Source organism: Tyto alba, unplaced genomic scaffold, assembly GCF_018691265.1.
Source record: "Tyto alba isolate M040663 unplaced genomic scaffold, T.alba_DEE_v4.0 Super-Scaffold_16, whole genome shotgun sequence".
In the NCBI taxonomy this organism is placed as follows: Eukaryota; Metazoa; Chordata; class Aves; order Strigiformes; family Tytonidae; genus Tyto; species Tyto alba.
Genome location: NW_024881278.1, coordinates 27801227 through 27823512, shown reverse-complemented (window position 1 = coordinate 27823512; position 22286 = coordinate 27801227). Strand labels below are relative to the sequence as shown.

The 22286-nt window shown below is 41.1% G+C and overlaps 1 protein-coding gene across 2 annotated transcripts in view; it reads right to left on the bottom strand.

The window, feature by feature from the left end:
• Positions 1–8437: 8437 nt before the first annotated feature.
• Positions 8438–22286, bottom strand: part of LOC104364815 (potassium channel subfamily K member 17) — a 30609-nt gene continuing 16760 nt past the window's right edge. The window contains exons 3-5 of one of the 2 annotated variants that reach the window (XM_032985317.2): positions 13202–13368; positions 12466–12631; positions 8438–11453 (exon numbers count right to left, since the gene is read on the bottom strand). In XM_032985317.2, the coding sequence (XP_032841208.1) occupies positions 11158–11453; positions 12466–12631; positions 13202–13368 (629 nt within the window). In that variant the 3' untranslated portion in view covers positions 8438–11157. Of the gene's footprint in view, positions 11454–12465; positions 12635–13201; positions 13369–22286 lie in introns of both variants that reach the window. The other variant, XM_032985316.2, reaches the window with a different exon arrangement.

Genomic DNA, 22286 nt, shown 5'->3' with positions numbered 1-22286 from the left:
AAAGAAGAGTTTTAAAAAAACACAACTCCATCAAAACCAAGCACAGAACCACACAAAAATCCTGGGTGAAGTGTGGAAAGAGGAGGAGATTTTTAAAGCTAGGACAGGTATAGGAATAAACAGTTTGAGTCTGGAGCTGACGTTCTGGGGTAGAAAAACAGAAAAATGTTTTACAAAATGAGAGAGTAAAGAAGTGTTTGAGTTTTTATCTCTTTGTAAAGAAAAAAAAAAATTGGCTTGGATTGAGCCCTTCCCTGGGAGTGTTTGCAAACCAAACATTACACAGCTGCCAAGTGCCTGAAAACCAAAATGTGAAACTGACCTAAAATAAAAGCAAAAGTGATTGCTTTATTGCCATCAACACAGAAAACTAATCACAGGCCTAGACACAGAGCGAGTAAAGACCTCTAGGATGTGATTCATCTGACAATTTAATGTCCACAATGCTATAGGCTCCTATACAAGCTACTGAGAGACACACACACTGTTAAGGTAAAATTCATCTTATTCTAAAAATGGGTCAGTAATTCATATCCTTGAGGTCCTTTGATTAATTTATATATAAATGCCTAATATTGAGTGCAATTAATTCTTTTCCCGATCTTTAACAAATCAATCTGCAGCTTTACAGTGCCCTTTTAACTTTTTTTTTTTTTTTTTTTTTTTCCCCTTTAGTCAAACTAAGCATTCTAAAGAACAGTAGAAGCAGAAGTAAGAACATTTTAGAGATGCATGAGATAAGGGAAGGCTGGAACTGCCCTGTGGTATCTGCAGTGATGGTGATTCCCTGGATTTCTTGTACATGAGAAGATTTTACCAAAGCTACCTTTCACTTGTCATTCAGGACTGCGTGCCTACAGCCACATGCACTAGCTAGAGCTTAGCATGACGTGCCTGAGGCAGCTTCAGGTGCGCTCAGACATTATTTCTCCTACAGAAATGCAATAGATGGGAACCACATGTCATTTTCCTCAACAGATGCGTGGATGCTGTCACCAGCTAGAGACAACAGCTAGTCTAAGGGATTATGTGAGTGCTCACAGCATGCTAACAGTACCCCACCACATTAATAGAGTGCTTTAGAAATTTTATTTCTAACAGTATCATACAAATCTTAAGGAGTGACTTCTCTCAGTATTTCTGGGAGCTACAGAATAAGGAACATTAATTCCATTTTATGATTGAAAGTTGAATTACAGAGAAGTGAAAGGCTAAAGAGAGGTTTTACTCCTCCGTCCAAGATCTGCCAGCCTAACTGTGTTGGTCCAGAATACAACAGTTATTCCAACAGGATAAGCATTTTATTTCCTTGGGGAAAGTAGTATGAGCTTTATATTTGTTATGGGGGTTTCCTGGTATAACAAAACCAACTGAAGTTAACTGGCAAATACTTCCTTGTGCAGATGTTTGAATTACTCCAGAAACACATGCTCCTACAACATGATCCTATGTTTCCCCCACTCTACTTCACTGTTTCTAATATCCATAAGCTACTGCATTCAAAATCCTGTTCCTACCGTATTGTGTACCGCTGTGTGTGACTGTGTGCACGCAGTTTCAGCATCCCTCATTTCTCAGAAGCGCCCTGACCCACAGCAATTTGCTGAACTGTTCAGCAAGTTAACAGATGCCTAAACCAAGACCTAAAGTAACCCTCCCGTGCCTGTCTGAGTGAAGGCATCTAGGGCTGCAAACTTGAAAGTTAGTACCTGTGTTTGTTTGAGTGAATCAACAGATTTCTTTGCAGGTCTCAAACCAGATGTAAGGTCAGTCAGTTGGCTTAATCAGTTGGCTTTGCTTAGAAATAAGATAAGAGAGGGCAAGGCTGGGAGACACAGCTCCCATTGGTGGTCTCTGACAGCTCCCTTTTATTGCAAAGCAAATGGTGTAGATGATTACAGGTGAGAATCTTGCTCACCCACCCACAGTTTGACTTTCTTTCTGAATGACATTTTTTTTTTCTTGTAATAGCATTGCACAGTTTTTCCAGCTGTATGTACAGCTACATCCTTTAAAACAGATCATTCAGGTCTGATGTAACTTAACTGAGATCAGCAGAGCTTAACCACGCTCTGCAGTTCTGCACTGTAGCTGGCATCCTCAGGGCTTTCCAGTGTCAATTGCTCTGTGGGTGCCTCAGCCCCCCTATTTAGGGGCTAGTGACCTCAAAATTGCTACTGGCTACTCAGCAGGTGTTCACTTGGAATTTTGGGGCCAGGATTTGAAGCCTCTGCCCCTCCTGACCTGGAGCTGCTGGGTACTTTGAGTTGAGTCTTTTTCAATCTCTGCAGGTACACTTGTCCCACTTGGTGTAACTGTTTAACATTCATGGGAATGGATCCTAAACATCACAGTTTCACATCCCCCCATACCTTCACAGGGGAGCTATAGAGTCAACCACTTCTCTCTCCTTTCTATTCCTGAAACAAATATTTAGCTCAGGAGGCTGAGAAAGACTAACTTCTGTTTAGCCTGGGGCCTTTGCTGTGATACAGATTTAAATCCCTTGATTTCAATCATACAGAAATAGGAACCTGTGTTGCTTTGACCTAAACGACTTCCCTAACCATCTGGCTGCTGCATGTTTTGAGGTATCTCCATTAGATTTCCACAAACAGAAAAGTCACGTGTAGGTGTCTGTCTCTGCTGAAGGAATTGTGGCCACGTACTGTGTGGAAACAAGTGTCTGAGTCAGACAGACACTTCTGAATCTATCCTTTGCTCTTTTCATTTCTGTTTGTTTTTACAAACTCACATGGACAATTCGTTGCTAAAGAACAAGGGAGGTCTCCCAGTTATGTATCTAAGCATTCCCACACTTAATATGGGGAACATGCTTACCTGTCTTATGGATAAGGGTTCTACTACAGGACAAGTCCATCTAATACCAAGATGCTATAGTGCCTGAGAACCAACAAACATCTAGACCCATGAAAGCTAACTCAACAGTATCTGTGACAGCACTGTCACACCGCTGGCTACTGCTATCCAAGCACTGAACTATTCTTTCTCTTCATTCTGTATTAATTCCCTAAGGGCTAAATCCACATAAAGATTTACACATGTAGTGAATCATCAAGTAAGGGAGAGGGTAGGTAAGCGTTCCCTACCTCATGGCCAAGTTAATTATTTATGAGCAGTGAAACAGCTTCAAGAGTGGCTGAGATGGCCTGCCTATGAACCTTAGGTAGATGACATTCGTGTCACACTGCTGGCCTGCCCTACCTGAGTCAGAGCGGAGACTTGAAAATGGATCCCTCCTTCCCAGATATGAGCCCCAAGCACTTGATTTCATTTATTCAAGTCAAAGCACTGGCTTTACACCCAACATCTAGACACAGTCCTGATGAAGGCACTTCACTGTGCTTGAGTAAGAATGGGGCCCTGTCCATCTGTTTTTTTTTTGGTTTTTTTTTTTTTACATTTGGCTTTTTTTTTTTTTTTATTATTATTTTCTGGATTCAGCGAACCCCGCTGTTAACTATTCCATGCACAGCAGGGACTACTGTACTGTTACCCTGAGAATTAGACTTTATATAAAGGTGATGCAGATACAGTGATAAACATCCTTAGATGTGAAATCATGCAGGAATACTGGGACAGGTCCTAAACTTTCCAAAGTTTTAGTCTGGTGTCATGACAAGAACACTACACAATACACTCTTTTGTGACTACTAGTTGTCATCATATTTTATGTCACATCAGAAGATATCCTCATATTCAATACTTATGCCTTCAACTCACTGCTCAGCTGAAACATTTTGTTCTGAGCTCAAAAGGTGACAGTACCATGGAACAAAGAGCAGTTACATCCAGGGTTGCAGAATCTCCCTGGGGAAGACGATTCCCTGCTCAGTTTCTTGGGTCACTCACTGCTGCACGGTCCTTCCTGAATTACTGCAGCTAATGCTATCTCAAAAGGAAGACAAACTTATGTGAAGCCATCACTACCTTCCTTCGGACTTTTCCTGAAGATCTTAAGCGTTGCCAATTCCTTAAGATTCTCCACAAGTTTGGAGCACGGCTGCAGCTGACAACAAAAGCTTCAGCTTTCTGGTGAATTACAACCAATCTGAAAGCAAGCTGTCTGGACCTCTGTGCTCACCTCATGAAGAAGACCAGCAGATCAGAACTGGTGCAGGTATCAGGGAGATCTCAACCCTCTCCAGAGCTGGATCCTAAAGTTAACATCATTAAGAGAAGAGAGTGGGAGCAGGAAAAGTAGTTGCTGCCAGTCTTCTGCTTCTCCCCCTTCTCTTTGCTTTTGATACAATGCTGGCCCTGGCAGAGCAGAGGAGGACTCTGCTGTACATACTTCTTCCTGGCACAGGAGAAGAGTTGGAGCACACAGAGGAAACACAAGGGGAACAGAGCTGATTTTGTCCCAGGAGTGGTGAGAGAACTCACGTGGGAGCAAGACTGATTAGGCAGAAGCAAGACCAGGAGAAAGGATGAGAAAGAAATGCTTTATGAAGAAGAAATGATGAAAGATTGTTTTATTTGCTGGGAAAGGAGTTGGAGACATGTGGGGAATGTGCTGCAGGAATTAACGTGACCTTAATATATTTGGGAACACTGGCAGCACCATTTCTTTGTCTCTCTCACACAAACACACATTGACACAATGCTGTGCACTGCCATAACAGTTCAAAATTCAAAGGGCAGACATTAACAAGCATGAATCAGGATTTTTGATTCAAAAATCTGGGCTGGAAAGTGCTCTAAGACTTCAAAAGTCCTCTCATCCAAATTGTTATGATCCTTATTAAGATCTGAGATGGGGCATTATTTTGGGTGCAACCAAACTGGTTATATTCCATTAAAGTCCTGACTTACTTTCATTGCTTATTAAGGAGCAATTTTCCCTTATTTTGAAGGGCATAACTAATTAAACTCCTTACTGTGCTTTGTTGACAGTAGAACTATGTAAAGCCAAGATACTAAGCATTGTCTATGATAATTCCAGTACATCAAGCAGCCGGTATAGAGTAATAGCAATTATGGTACAATCATGACTTTTTAATCGGTAGCTATCCAAATTAGGTTAATCCTAATTCTTAATTATAATGAAAATTCCCTCAATTACCCATTCTTCGTTTATCATAGCCAGCTGGGCAAATGCTGCCTCACTGTATTTCTGCTTACCTCAACTCATCTTTTCTTTCTGATCTTACCCTTACTGTGTGCCTCCTTGTTCAGTTTCCACATCTGTCTTCTTCAGTTTTGCCTCCACTGGCAGATTTGTGTAACCCCGACTTTATGCATTGGGCCCTTCTATTCACTCAGCCACATGGCTGGCTGAAGCCTTTCCATAATCACTGACTAAATACAGACAGATTCATTTATTTAAGAGAATGGTTTTCAAAGGCATTACCAAAAAGAAATGTATGAACCTAACCTGGTTTGATAAGTAGGCTTCTTAGGAATGAGTAGCAAGCTCCACGGGCTTCTCTCCTTCTTCACATTTTCTGTCGTACTATTTTCCCTCCCCTTCTGTCTTCACCTGTTATAGCTTGCTTTGGTAAGCATGCTGTTGTTTTAAATTAGAGATTTTTGGAAACGTGTGTCACTCAAGAACTAAATCTTATGTTCCAGTGAGTTTAAGTCAGCAGCAGGGAAGAAACAGGTTACATATTACCATAAAAAATAAAACCGTTTCAAAGCCTCTCTAATTTACACTGCATTGTTTCTGTCCTAAGAGGTAGCTCCAACACCTAGACTCGAGCACTATGGAACTATCAATTTTTACTAGGAATGTCTTCTTGCACAACTTCCCTTGAAAATAAAGGTACCTTAGCTCTAAACTTGAAAAGGAGTAAGAGGTTTTGGAGACCATATCTGTACATATACTAACATCTGTAGCTTTAGAATACCCTTTGAAACCATGTTCAGCGTTGAAGATCTTAAAATAGTTTTCACGTGTTTTCTTAAAGTTCATTTTGCCCTATTATTATATGCATAGTTTCTGAATGCCACATTGCTACTGTCTCCTCCAACAACAGTGACAGCTTTTCAGTGGCTCTTACTGCAATATGCACTGACCTCGGAGGTGCCAGAGATACTCTCTACCTGCTTAGTGCTAGCTTAAAATATGTATACCAGTGTATCTTGGAAAAAAAAAAAAAAACAAACAAAACCCAAACCAGCTGTTTGAATCTCAGTCCTGAGAGATGAGAATTTTTAAGGGTATAGATATTGTTCCATTGCAATCACTTATCTTTCTGAGAAACTTTTGAATCCTTGCCCAGAACTGCGCAGCATGACAGATAGTTGCCTAGATGTTCAGACTCAACACCATTTCAAGTTTCCACATACTTATATGAGATATAAAAAAAAGAAGAAACCTTCCAAAACCAAATAGGTGCTCAATAGCAATCAGAAAAATTATCTGTCCTGATGCTACCCCACACACAGGCAGGACTACTAGAAGGGGTGACACAACCAAGTATGCAGTTCCTTAAGCCATAGCATAACAGGACTGAAAAAGACCATTTTTTTGCAATCCCCCCTTCCATCAGCCAGAATATTTACTTACAGTCAGCAGGCTCATATTACAAGACCTAATTACATCAAAATTTTGCCCTGATTCAATTGGTAAGTAGCCACCTGTACCTATGTAAGCCTCTAATTTAGAAAGGGTAAACAAAGTGAGGTTTGCCTTACCTGAAGTGTGTCAGAGTTGAAGCGTTAAATCCTTTTGCTGGAACCTGTAGGCAGATATATAGCTGTGACAGGATGCTATAAAGAAGCTGAAAAGTTGAACATTATTGCACATTTTTGGAATGGCACAATGCTGTCCAAACATCTGGAGGAGACACCCCACCCCACCAACTAATTGTATCTGCTCTCTACCACCCTTCGTATAAAGCTGTTCTCTGATTGTGAGATAAAAATAATTAGTGTCTATGAATATCCCAGTGCAATGAAACCTAAATCTTGTTTTCCTGCACAGATAAAAGAAAATTCTGTAAGTTTTTACGAAAAATGTACATAAATAGACTATCCCATTTAGCTCACTCAGACTGGAAAGATCCATTTCTTCTCTGGGAAGAATCAAGTCTATCAGGCCTGCTGAGAATGCAACCTGAATGTTCCTGGAGAGAGTTTGGAGGGATTAGCAGGCTGTGGACTATGGACTATAAGGAGGAGGATGGCTTGACCTTGAAATGTAGAATCACAGAATGGCTAAAGTTGGAAAGGACCCCTAGAAGTCATCTGGGCAAACTCCCCTACTCAAGCAGGGTCACCTAGAGACAGCTGCCCAGGACTGTATCAAAATGGCTTTTGAATATCTCCAAGGATGGAGACTCCACCACCTCTCTGTAGAACCTGTGCCAGTGCTTGGTCATCCTCATAGTAAAAATGTGTTTCCTGGTGTTTAGGAGGAACCTCTTGCGTTTCAGTTTGTGGCGATTGTCTCTTGTCATGTCACAGGGCACCACTAAAAAGAACCTAGTGACATCCTCTTTACACTTCCCATGCAGGTATTTATATACATCGACGAGAACTTCTGGAGCCTTCTTTTCTCTAAACTGAACAGTCACAGCTCTAATCTGAGCTGGGATATCAGTTGTAAAATAAGATCTCATCAACCAAGCAGTGTGAGGAAAAAAAAAAAAAGGACATGCTGGATTTTTTCTTTGATTCAGAGACCATCATGGGAAAAGGACATTTCTGTTCTAATCCAGGGAACTTAAAATACTGTAGTCAACTAGACTGTTAAAAACTGTGCAGTTCTGAGCAGTCTGTACTATGTTGCTGTAACATCTTATTACATATTTCTGGACATGTCTCTCCCCAAGGGGTAAACATCTTTTTTGGACTAGCTGAAAGAGCCAACATGAGAAATACTGAGACTGAAGCCAGGACTTGTCTTTGGAGTAGGGGAGCTAGAGAGGCCTATTTTCTTGCTTTAAGGGATTGATTTCCTGGGAAACTGTATAAAGGTCAGAAGAACATTATGCTCTATGTGATTGTGAAAAAGGCTCTGGACACTGATGTTACATAAATATTTACAACTACCATTACTAACCAAACCTGTTTTCAGCCCCTGCTCCTCCCAAGGAAGAAAACAAATAGGGAAGAACAGACTTGGGAAGAACAATAGCAGTGAAAGTCTAACCTGAAATCACTAATGGAAGCTGCACACTTACTAAAAAAATAAAAATCAAGGAGCATCTGTAATTTTCCAATGCAGATTACAGAAGACTGCAAGTCAGCTCTGACAAGAATGATAACAGCACCATGCTTTTGTTTTCTTTATTTTACCCTTGAGCAGATAACCTTTCATGTTTTGGTAGAATAGACACATCGGTGATGATGTTTTTGTGATGTTGCAAAACTCTACTTTCTTCTCACCCCTCTGGGAACAAATTCGTCCATGTTATTTAACCACAACACAGCTTTATAAAGAACAGAAAGACTAGTGGCACAGCAGTTTGTGGGCACTCAGATGCAATAGGATCTATTGTCTTTATTAAAAGTTAGCTGAGGAACTGTCAAAAAAAGGGTATTTGTAAGTGACAACATGCTGACTTGGCATCAGAGAACTCAGGCAGAGATGGTATTTGACTCACTTATTTCGTATTTTTTCATGTGATCCAGGACCCAAGCAGGTAACTTGGCAGCTCCAGAGTTACATCTGGCTTGCAAGCAGTTCAGATGTGCCTCCTGTAAAGTATGTTGTGTCAGACAGTTTGTAGCAGGACAGTGCTGGTGGGGAGCTGCTGGGTAGTACAACAGCACAGCTGCGGAAGGAAGCGAATCAGCAAGGGCTGCAGGGGCAGATACTGAGTCACCTTGAGACCCAGACACATGCTTAGGTTTGTGGCTGAACCCTGACATACAGCGGAAGCACTGAGATTCACGAAGAATTACTATTTGTTCCCTTTTTCAGGACTACTCCTAGAGTTCCTCTTCCTTTTAGCTCTCAGAAGCATGTAATAGCTGTCCTAGGGCATGTGACTGCACTTCAGTGGGATCAGGGTGCCCAAACATCTAAGGCACTTTTGAAAACCTTATCCACAAACTACAAATACATAGAAATATGAATTCGATGCAATTAAAATAGAATACATTCAAATTGAAAAGAAGAAACTCTTCTCAAGCTAGACCTTCTCAAAGAGCAGAGCTAGTAGAAATCCCCAGAGCCCGTGACATTTCAAGTTAAAGTTGAAATAGATTTAGCATAGTCATTACCATGATTTGACAGTAGAAACTCCTACTACCGTCTGTGCATCCAGATTTTATGATAGTTATATTTACTAAGTTTTGCACCTGAAAGAAGGTGCAAAGGATATGCATAAAAGGGTACCACATTTTGTGCTGTGGAACTGTGATTCACTTAGGTTTAAAGAAAAACACTTTGGCCTTATTGTAGGCCAGCCTATTATGAACATTAGTAGAACCTACATTATGTATCCATCAGTGAAAATAAACAAGACAAAACATAGAAGAAACAGAAAAGTTTATGCTAAAGGCTCTTAAAGAAATTACCCAATGATCAAAAAATTGAAGTATAATTATTTTGCATCAGTTTCCCAACTATGACCTGAGATTTCCATTACCTCCCTTTATCTCTGCTGCCCACTGAAATGGTATTTCGGGTAACATCTGTTAGCATGGAGTTGGCAAAAGGTTGATGATCAAAAGGCTGACAATCTCATCCAGCAGATCCTTTCCTGCATTTTCTCCCGTAATCAGCTCTACCACATATAAACACTCAGACTGGCCTACTCTGGAAATCCTTTTTTCACAATACATGTTCCAGAAGACTGTAAACTTTTCACTCACTGCATTTCTGTGAATCCAGCTATGGACATTTCTAATTCCAGAGTTCCATACTCCAACAGATTGCATTTTCAGTTTTTTTTCTCCACCATCCATGTGGAATTTTGGTTCAAGGTAGAAGCTGAAGGCTTACCCAAATGCTTTGTTCTGGGTTACTACTATGGTCAAGTTTTCAAAGTTAATGCTCTAGAATGCAAGCAGCACAAGAGGAATAAGAAAATGAGAAGATTAGATATGGGTATACAAATGGCAGCAAGCATTAGACTCTGTTAGGCCTTTATAAATGGCATAATTAATCAAAAGGTCTGAGAATTTAATGGAATTAAAAAACCAGTTCTGTTTCATGGTTGACACAAAGGCCAAATAAGCAGGTCTGGCATTCCATGGATCAAAAGATAGTTGTAGCTAACATCTTTTATATAAGCACAACAGATGCCATTTACTTATGACATGAGAAGGTCATCAGAATAGCATCTTGTGATTACAGTTGAAGATATTTCAGTCCGTTTCTAGATGGAAGTAACCCTTGTTAACACTGGCCACAGGATAATGTTGGAACCACTGGCACTTAAAACTGTATCTAGTCTTCCCTTTCTGGCTTCCAAGATGTGACAAAATAAAAATCTATCCAAATGAACTGTCACATTGAGTTGATGACATTTGGTCTATATAATACTTTATAAAGGATGAATCCATGTAAGTTCTGACGTAAGGAATAGCCTAACTACCTTGCCTCTTTTTAATATTAGTAGACTTCTGATGTTGAAATTTCTTTTAAAAAAATTGAATGACCTGTTTCCATTAGACACTTCTACAAGCTCTGCCACATTGCCTTCCATATACTAATGATCAGAGTGCAGAAGCACGTTACCACCTTTGGCAAGTACAAGCATATAGATGATGGAGCACATCTGTGGTAACTGCCAGGTGGCTTTAAATAGTGCTTTTTATTAAGTCTTTTAGCAACATGTAATTTGTGGTATCTGCATTAAATGGCACTTGCTTTTCCAGTTGTGGTATCTGCAAAGTGCCATACATACAGTTAGAAGCCACAAGAACTTTGCATGCAAAGAAAAGAACAACAGCTAGTGTTGCGTACAGATGTCAAAGTTTACCTCCTATATTGAGGTGGGAGGGTAGGTAATATCTCTGTAAATCTACTGTTGGCTAAGAGCCCAGCTGGTAATTCTTGGTGATGCTGCAAATGAAACGTTTTGTTGTCATTGCTCAATTTGGAGTAGAAGCATTTCAAGCTCAATAAGCAAGACTGCACCCCACGTGACTGTCAGGGCAGCTCCATTCCCGATTTTTAAGTGGTGTGTCTCTGGTGCACTAAAATGTAAGAGACACCAAGGGTATGTTTCTTCCCTAGGGTGCTTCTGTAGGAGCTGTGTAGGTGTGAGATTCATCTGGTCCTTTTGTTTTTGTGTCTTTGTCATTGCAGATCTCCACATCGTGAAGTCCTGTCATACCATTTCTGTTGCCATCCATTAAGTCTTCTGCAATCTCTGTGCTGCTCTTGTTGCACTGACAGAAGTCACTGGAGCTCTCTAGAAAGTTGATGCAAAATTTGATAACAAGTGCTAGCCAGGCCATCCCAAACAGGATCCACAGAGAGATTACATTCTTGTACCAGCCTGGATAGGTGCGGTCTGGGTTCATCCCTACAAGAGAATCACCCAAAACATTTCTAGATTGTATTAAGAGTGCCTCAAAGGAGACATTACATGTAAAGCAAAGACAGTGGAAATATGACCTAATATCAGTGACTTCTATGTAGAAGAAATATGCCATCTAATTAGCACACAAACAGATGTTGTCATGAAACATACTTGCTTACATGCCAACAACATGGAATTATAAGGATTCCTAGGAATTATAAAGATTACCCATAAGAAAAAAAAAATCCCAAATTACATCTCTGTCAAAGTGAAACTATTGTCATTTAAGCACACAGTTTAGTTTCTCTACTTACCACTCAGCATCACAATATTGTATTAGTATGTAACAGGGGTTCTCTGCAGGCAGAGAGGTAGTCTTTGTGTCTCCCAGATATTTGAGGGTGCATGTGTTTCTACAATCAATTTGTTTTTAATGAGAAAAATCTTTATCAAAAAGGTGTGTCCTGTGTTTCAGCAAGCACATTGGGCACAGGTCCAAACCCATTTCCTCTGGCAAAGGGTTTTGGCAACCAAAACTAGGCTGTGCCTGGTGCCTGACAGTCTACACCTAAGTGACTTAAGCTGCCTTTTAGAAAGCAGTTGTCTGGGGTTTTGACAGAGGAAATGGTCACTGTCTGTTGATGGTGATGCAGAGTAGCATCTGCTTAAAACTAATTGCTGTCGAGGCACTGGAGCACACCAAATGCACCATCAGCAACTGCTATGATTAAAAACATGCACTCCAGTCTGGTGTTGTAGTCACTGAAGGGACAGATGACCTGAATGCTGAAAGATTACTCATTGACTGGAAATATTATTTCTTTGCTCTTTCACAGGTTGCATTGCTATCTCAGAAATCATGTCTTCTCCAACCTGTCAAATGCCTGCCACAACATATTTATTGTCAGGTCTGTGGATCACTAGTGGTGTAGAACTGCCAAGTCGGAAGCTTCATATGCCACACATTTAGCTTTGATGTTTAGTAGGTGAAAGCAACGAAATGTGAACTACTCACCAATCACATAATCTCCAAACCCTATGGTGCTGAGGGTAATGAAAGAATAGTAGAAGCCCTCTTCATAAGACCAGCCTTCTTTGTCAGAGAACAACAAGGGAGGTAGCAGGAGGAACAATAACAAGCCAGTTACCAGTGCACAGGTCTTAATAAGGAGAGAAGCTTTCTTCTAGTAGAACAGGAAAAGAAAAACAAAGATACTGTCACAAGATGAGGAACAGGGAAAGTCCAGATCAGTTCCTGATTGAAGATGATGCTGGACTCCATAAAAACACACAAACATTCAGGACATTCCAGTAGAATAAATAGTGTGGCTCTCCCAGTCAACATGAACTGGGCATCACCCTCATGAGTCCTAAATTCATAACAGTCTAAAGCCTATTCCACAATTGTTCCCATGTAACTTACACATGTAATTTAACTATGGCTGATGATAAACAGACCAGATATCCTAGGACTGTGTATGGCTCTAAGGCTCTGGCACTTCTGTTGCTGTAGGGGGGAAGCCATTCATCACAGAAGTTCCCTCAATTAATAAACAACCTTATCTGACACCTCATAGGGCTGTCATAAATGAAATTTATTTACTTCCAGTTATTCCGGAGTATTATTGCCTTTTTGGCCAAATAGGTAGGCAGGCTGTCCTTGTTAGTCAGAGATCCCAAATACCAGACAATGCTCTCTGTCTTTTCCTCCCTGAACTTGAGGGTGAGGCATATCCATCCACATTGCTTACCTGCCAGTGAAATACCGCCTCTAGGCGATGGGCACAGTGCTGAACCCCCAACAGCATCAGCTGCCCAATTTCATTCAGGAGCACAAGGTTCAAGGGGATCCCAAAGAGTGCAAACAAGATGCAGAAAATTCGACCAGCCGCAGTGCTGGGGCTCAAGTTCCCATAGCCTAGGCAGGGAAGGAATAGGGTGTTAAATCTAACATATTCTCTGTTTGCCCTCCTCCCCTGGAGGAGTGACCCTCCATCTTCTAGAAAAGTTAGACGAGAAGGTCACTGCTCCAAAAGGACCTTTTTTATAAATAACTAAGTTACATGTATTGTTTGTCATATCCTATCGTAGGTTGGAAAATAACAGTTATTTCCCTACCAATTTTGTTTAGTGCCTTTTCTATTTACCAATGAATTTCCTCTCCCCTACCCACTGTCCTGGCTGGGATCTGACATAAATGCAAAACTTACGTTTAGTTCAGTTCCTGTAAGCATTGTTGACATGGGGTTTGCTGGTAAATGATACTGCCTGGCTGTCAGATGGTCTCTGAATCACAACAATTGTGTTTTAATTATAACCACCACCTTCTTCTACCTTTGTCCCACAGGACTAGTGAACTTAACACTGCCTCCTTGCTTATATTCCTCTTTTGCGCCACAAGTACTAAATATACCTTAAGCTTAAATTGTCAAAGTATTTGCCTAGAGTCAATAAACTTGGAGAAATTATATTTAACCTGAGTAAAATACTTCAATTGCAGACCTAAAGAAAAAAAAGTGTTTGAAACGTTGCCTTTTTCTTCTACCGACACAAGCTGGTCTAATAAAAGGTACTGCCCTACAAGCACATCCTTGCTTACCTTAGACTATGGCTTCAATGTCACTGCTGCAATTTTTGTCTCTATTCCCCACATTTTCTTTTAAAAATGTCCTGTAAATTTGCAGATTTGCACTTTTATAATTTCAAGTGTTTTTTTTTGCCACAGGAAAGTCAGATTTAACTTTGTTTTATAGGATACTTTTTAAGATAGAGGAAGGACTAGCATGCCAAGAATTTCAACAGTGACTTAGCCACAGACCTATGGCCTTGATCACATTTCAAAATCACTTCCACTCCTCAGAGATTTGTGTATGTCCGTACACAAGATTAACATAGCTTGGCAAAGCTTATCTTCTCACCACAAATAACACTATCCTCTCCCAGTGACACCCAACCGCTGGCACAGTTCAAGCACAGAGGTGTTCCCACCACTGACTCCTTGCTACCAGGCTTGTAGGTGGTGTAGCTCCAGGGCAAGAGAGCAGCCCCCAGGAGGGAGATGCCCAAGGGCTGGGCTCTGTATGGGAGAGAATGAGTGTGCAAACGTTCACAGTTGACCAGACAAAATCCCATTCCTTCACTCACATCTGTCACACACCAGCTGCAGTAAGCCCCTGATCAACCACATAAAGGTGTGTGACTACAAGCTTGGGATAGCTACAAAGTCTGTGCCAGGTTTTGTGCTGACAAAAATCTCTTGCCCTGGACAACTCTGCAAACAGTTAATTGTACACATGTACCAGCAAGCTACCCCCAGAAAAAAGGTCTGGCAGCAAACTGTTTCACAGTTTGCATATTGGCTGTCTTCACCTCATTCCTACCTCCACAAATTCAACATTTTACTATCTGAAGAAAATTCCCGTCAGTAATTTTAGATCTGAAGGATTTGTGAGCCCCTGGGTTTAACGTATGTGGTAACACATAATATACTTCTAAAGTAATGGCCTCAGCAGCCAGCCCCTGGGAGGGGGCAGAACATCCCCCAGAAAGAACAGGATACTGCTACGTAACTAAAGATTGTTTTGAAACACAAAGGGGCTAAATTAAGACTGTACAGCAGCCTTAATTCCAGTGATATGTTCTTCACTTATGAGCAGCTCCACAATGTTTATGCGCTTCCCCCTCTCCCCAGCCCCCCCAATATGTAATCACTGACTTCTGTCAGCTTTCACTACTTCTAGGCTAACAGGTAGGATAAATGAGACATACAGGCAAATACATCTGATAGATGATCCCATCTAAGTGAATTTAAGGGATATACAGCTGGTGTGATCTGTTTCATGCTGGTTGTTCCACGTTTCAATGGACTGATTCCAGTTTTTCTCTTTTATGGAATTATGGTGTTTTGTGGGCTGGTTTGGACCCAGAAGAAAGAGCTGGGGGCATTTACTGTAAGGCTGGAGTCTGAATATGAGTCACAAACATTTATGGCCACCTATGGTTCTCCCCCCACCTTTCCCTTCTATATCAAGTTTAAAAAGACTGTGTAAGGGCTTAGGCAGTTCTTTTTACCACAGCTTTCCAGGTTATTCAGTCTCTGGAGAAAAACATCAGATATGAGAAGAAGAAAGATCCATGATCTCAGGGGTCACTGTGTGAAACACAGCAGCCCTCAGGATTTTGGGGACCCCACACAGTACTAACTGAAAACCATCTAAGGTTAAGCTGTACATTAAATTTAGAGCAGCAAAGTCAATGTGTATAGTAAACCCAGAACACCAAACACCAGATCTGCTTTGCATATGATTTATCCAGCTCTTTTCCCTTGGGCTCAGCAGCTCAAAACAATTTCCTGAAGACTTGGTGAGCAGTTGCTGTAAACATGTCAAAAAGCCATGTCCCATTAGCTTTCTATACAGGATACAAAGTTTGGTCAAACAGCACAGGAGACTTTAGATTATCCAAAATGGCCAGCCATTCATGTCTGGCTGATGACACACCCTTGCCTTTGGACTAAACAAATACATGTCAACCTAGTGGTATAAAAGCCTCAACTGTTATAAAACTCAAGCAGGATCAGTAAATGGGACTTAACCTTCTTCAGTAAATGGAATGAAGGTAAACAGTGTCTTATTACCCTTGTGGGCTATACATCAGAAGATTTGAACCAAGTTCAAAGAGTAACACTACACTGGCAGCTGTGTCACATCCCTTGTGACCCTGCTACTGAGATGTCACCTGGTACATGCCTGCCCCAAGAGATACTGAGGGATGCTCACCAAAAAACAGAGGTCAAAGTGTAAGCATTTTCACTGAAGCATCTGAATTAAACACCTGTATAGCGTCTCCCATTTTGAAATAATGTGCAGCTGTAACAGACTTTCCTAGCAAAATAAGAGTGGTTTTATTTCTAAGTGTTCATATCTACATGCTTTAACTCATGTGCTTCTGTTACACGTATTAAGTTTAGTTTTGTTTTCCTGCTTGTCCATTACATTCCTGTACATAAGGGACTGAGGCTCTGCAGGCTTTCTAAGAGCATGAGCTTGATGTGTGATTAATAGATTATTAGTAAAAAAAAAAATCTCTTAATCTCCAAGATTACATGTTATTTGCAGTGTCCCTGGTTCAGCTGAGGCAACTGTGACTTCCTGCTATCCACAACCAGAGATCTACTTGGTTCCTATTCTCACTGCCCAGACATAAAAGAATATTTTAAGCAAAAAGTGCTTAGAATGAAAAAAAAAAAAAAAAAAAAAAAAAAAAGGTTTTTCAGAGGCTGAAAAACATCTGCAAATTCACTAAATAACTTCACCTGTGGGGAAAAAAACAGAATGATATTTAAAAAAAGTTGGAGGAAGAGCCACTTTTCTAACCAGTAACTATCAGTGGTTTGAGTATTCAAACACGTTTTTCAGGAGATAAGGTTTAATTCCTCCTCCTATCTGAGTGGATACAAGCCATAACTTTCCCAAGAATGACCTAATCTCAGATTTACAGAATGTTCTTGTTGGCAGTATTTTACCTTGAATGCCCAGACACTCACTGAAGCCTGAGAGCCAGGTGTCTCACCTAACACAGGAGTGTCGGATCCACAGGGCCACTGGGCAGCTCAAAAAGGGGTGCCAGTGCTAGAATTACTTTATTTTGCATTACACATTTACATACTCAAAGAAGGATGCCTGAGTTGGGGTGATCTCCAGTGAGCCACAATCCTGTTCTCCCAAGCACAGGAGGAAATTACACACTGGTCTCTTACATCCTCAGGGAGCGCTCGAACCACTGAGCTGCTCCTCTAGCACTTTTCAGAGGATCTAAACTTTTCTTTCCCTTGTGCTCCTTACAAGTAACCTGAATGTTTTAATCTGGGCTAAATGAAAGTTTTTTTGTTCACTATGAATTCAAATGTTGCACTGAGAAAAATAAAAATATTCAAATTCAGTTTAGATGGACAAGAAGACTTCTTTTAATTCAGCAAAGGGAAAAAACCCCACCAAATCAACCTACTGATTACTCTCATAGCCTTAAGATAAGTTTACCTGGTTCCTGAAAATGTAAATATGGGCCCCACTTAGCTGGAAGTTACCCCTGATAAAGCCCTCAGTAACCTGGTCTGACCTCATATCTGATCACTTTAAAACAGGCTGCCAGAGACCTTCTGAGGTACTGGGAAACCTGATTTATCCCATGACCCTTACAAGTATCAGGATTTTCAAAGGTCATTTGGTACCACCTACATTCAACTGTACATCTGCAAGTCTGGGGTTCCTATCCTCCCCTGTACTTTTGAATGTCTCCATGAGCACTAGCTACACAAAACAAATGAATGTGCTTGGTTTCTCAAGCTGCTTGTGAGGTTTCACAATATACCCACCAAGTCTGCTCTAAGTGCACAAGCACTTGTCAGCTGGACACAACCACTGAGCTCTGAGCACCTGACATGGGAAGTCGGTTATTTCCAATTGATCCAAGGATGACTTTGCTAAGGCCTCACAATTGTGGTAGAGACAGAAATAGGAGTCAGAAGTCCACAAGCAGCCCCAGTACTAGCACTAGCATTTCAATTCTATGATTAGAACAAACTAAAAAATTAAACAGTTATTTTAAAAGCTAGTGGTGGCAAAATCTCAGGAACTGTTTCTTATATGGGGAAGCTCATTGAAACCCTAGCAGGTTGAACCAGGGTGTGTGTGGGAAGTGCCCATCAGTGTTCATTTTAGCTGGTGCTGTGATAGAGACCAAAACTAAGGCTGGTAGGCTGAAAAACATGTTTGAACAGTGTTATTTAACAGTTTTAGCCCTACAAAGTTACAGGCAACAGCAAAATTTGGTTGCACACTCCTTCAGTGGGTGAAAGGCCAGAAAAATGCTTGGGATAAGTATTGCATTCTATTTGTTATATTTGTATTGCATATATACTGGAAGCTGCATAGTGGGTTTAGCCTCAACAGGACAAGATAGCACAGCCAGGAAAGCAGAGCAAATTTGCCAGTGCTTAGGAGACAGCTCAGAGGACGTTGCTGTTGAGTGCTATCCCCACATCCACCAGTGACCTCCCCCAAGGACCATTGTGTCACATGCCACTTGGCCAAGCCTGTAGAGCTCTGCCAACTGCCACAGGGCAAGAAAAAGGTGTGGGCCTCTTCAGCAGAGAACTCCCCTAAATGAACCTGAGGTTCAGAGAGGATTCTGATGTAAAAGTGGCCCTAGGCTGTTATTCCATCGTTTAAACTACTTCAAGACATCAAATTTCTTTAACTGGGTTTCCCAATGGATGGTTAGCCAGCAACAGGCAGAAGCCTGGCCATTTCTCAGGAGCTCCACCACAGGCTGGGCAGCACTTTAGAAGATCAAAGTCTTACTGAAACTCTAGCTCGCTCAAAGCCCCACACTGCCAAGACTTCACAGCCCTGAAGTGACTGTTGTTTATTTCCCTCCATGGGAATCATCTGTGGCACCACACTAAATGTCTTCGACCGTACTAAATACCATCTCCTCACTCAATAGCCTGCAACTTGCCTCTTTGCTGTTAGGAGCTATTATACTGTGTTAACCAGAGAAAGTAAGGACAGGAGGAAGGTCCTCCCCCTCCTTCCTTCACTGGAAGATGTTTACTTGCACTAGTTTATGTTTAAAAAAAGGGGCTTTGAAATCATGCAAATGAGTACTTAGCTTTGTCACCAGAAAATGGCAAGGCAGCCCTAGGTAATGGCATCCATCCATCAAGACAAAGGGGGACATTCAGGCTAGAGAGGACAATACTCTCCCTTCTAGCCTCAGACTAGCACAGACAACCTCAGGCTCGTCACAAATCCTTTTCCTAACACCCTCTCTGAAATTGCACCACCCTGTGGTCGTTTGACTTTAGGAACTTTCATCTTGTGCCCTACTCTGAACTGTCTTTGACCTCTGCCCTGTTAGTCCAAACTAACTAGGAGGAGAGTAAACAGAAAGGAGAGACTTTGTGATGGTAAGGGATAAAGAAGTCTGAGAGATAAAACCGACAGCAAGTTAGATTCTCTTTCTTTAATCATGTTTAGTACAACAGCTCTAAAGGAACTCTGAAGATGATTCTTCAAAGCACTGAAAAAAGTTCCTATGGAAACATCTGCAGAAAATGAGATGCCATACAAAACTAGGGATGACATGACACGTGACAGTAGTGAAGAAAGCACAGAAGCGTAACAGCAGAGACAAGGAATCAGCAGAAGGCCAGGGCTGCCCATCCTACACAATCAAAAGATATAAATGCAGTTCCATTGAAATGATGAGATTGTCCAAAAAGTATATAGGCTTTGGGGCACTATCTTTAAACAGATTTCGGTTCACACACATACGTTCTTCAAACCTTTGGTATTAAGATACCAAGTGTGTCCAGGCTGCAGGATAGAACTTTGATTTGCTTTTTAAGCAAAATTTGAATACTGCTTTTAATCACTTGTGGAAATAGATGAAGCTCTCATTTAAATTAAAGGATACAGCACAGAAGATGCTGCAACAGGAGACATGGGGATTCAATCTGTATCAGTGGGGAAAGAAGCTAATGTCCCTCAGTTGGTGTTAATAGGGAAAGGAACTAATGTCCCTTCCCCTATCCCAGTGAGAGGGTGTTCTGGTAAGGACTTGAGAAACACACCAAACCTTCTGAAGGGGGTTAAAGTACCTAAAGCAGAAAATGGAAGCTGACAGAGTGGAAAGGGCATCTTAAAGGAAAGTGATGAAGGTAAGTGATAACAGCTTTGGTAGTGCTGTTTGAGACTACTATGAAATAACTGATGCAAAAGCCAAACACATTACATCACATAAGAGACAGCAAGAGTAGCCTTAGTTGCAAAGAAAGAGTATGGAAGAGTCAGAGGACAAAGAAGGACTTGCAGCAGCCTGAACATATGGAAGAGTCCTCCCAGATTCTTCATCAAAATCTTTATGTAGTACCTCTAAATTCATCAGAATCTCTCCTCTCTGTTATCATTTTAACTATATCCTTTCTGAACTCATTTGCCAGAATGCCTTGTTTTTTAACTCCTATACATCCTGTGAAGCTGGACCTGCTTTCAATGGTTCCATACTCACAGCCTGGGATAAGCTACTCCTTGCCACAAAGTGACACAAAATCCTCAACAAATCCTTCTCAACTATGTCATTTACCCCACAGCCACACCTTGTACATGAAGATTCCTACTATGAATCACTCCTCTGAACTTCACTGAGTTCTCTGGAAAGGACCTTGTCTCTCTACTTGACATCATCAGTTATCTTTCTCAGTCATGCACTGATGTCTGGGTCAATGAGGCTGCTGCACCACCACTACCTCAAGAACTTGAATAAAGAGGATGGGTAACAGACTCAAGGGTGAGGCTCTGTGAGGTCATCTGTGTTTTCTTCTACAACATACTGTTATCAGAGAGAAGACACTAATCTGTATGCAACTAAATTTAACTTGAAAAAGCAAAATCCAGGGCCCAGCTGTCTGAAGTTCTCTCTATAGACGTGAATTGTACAGCATTCTCAACACCACAAATGAAAAATCATGAACAAGTCCTCAGAGTCACAGCATCAGCTTTAAAACAATGAGATAGAGAACATTGGGTTTTTTTTATTTGCCCTCTGCTATCACTCCCCCCCCCTCCCCCTCCAATCAGGGCAAGGACTTAAAAAAAAAAAAAAAAAAAAGGACTAGCTTAGGCTTTTATGAAGTAACAGGCAGAAATGTTTAGTCTAGATCTCTGACAACATCACAAAACCCCCTTATATCTTAGGATGACAAATTTGATTCTTCCTGAAAGTCGTTGTCTTAAACTGGCTGTGGTAAAACAGAGTCACTCAGAGCTTAGAAACTGGTCAGGACTAACTACTGAGACAAGCAGAGCAGCTCTGAGCACATTCTGCTTTGTGCCAAAGGCTGGGAGGAACTGCCCAGGCTCTACACGGGAAACCCACAGCCTGGGTAGCCTTGTCTCATGAGCCTCCACTGCCATCGTCTGGTACAAGCAGTACCTGGTAGTACAACATACCAAATGTAGTTCCCAGCTAGGACTTGTGCAAAAAAGCAGGGCAGAAAGATGTACTGAGTCACAGAAAGGTGACACCCCCGTGCACTCCCCTGAAAAACATGCTCTCTCTCTCTCTGAGCTCGTTTAGGGGCTTAATGTTCTGAAGTCAATGTACCTTCAATAACCATCAGAGAAGTTAAAAGAATGCTCCACCTGCATGCATAAGGAAAATTCTCAATCTAAAAAAGTACTTGAAATTGGAGAGCTGACAGATTCAACATATATCAGGAAACCCATGAGGGTTTTTTTTTGATATTTGACAAACATCTCTCCAAGTGCTCTCCCTCCATCGTTTTTATAATACTGGGTCACACAGTAAGAGGCATCAGGGCAAGTTATCAATGGTTTTGGGGACATGCACTGACAGCAATTAATACCATGTGCCTTAAGTAACATTGCATCTAAATACATTTTACTGTTTCCATTCCTCCCCCTTCTGCTTATTTCCATAATTCCTTCATGGCTTTGCATTACTCATTTGCTGAAACGCGAGTCAACTGAATTGTTTCATTTATCCAGCTATTGGACTTTCACCTAAACAAGCAGGTCCTCATCTAATAAAGGTAGTAATAAGAAGGAATAATTTATAAATACATCCTCAAGTAATCAAGGAGGAATAATTTATAAATACATCCTCAAAAAAATTCAACAGCCAATGTTAAGAGTTTTTCAAAAAAACTCCTCCTTCTGTCCTGGTTTGGGCTGAAATAGAGTTAATATTCCTTTTTGGGAACTAGAATAGTGCTGTATTTTGGATTTAGCATTGGGTTTGGTATGAGAAGAA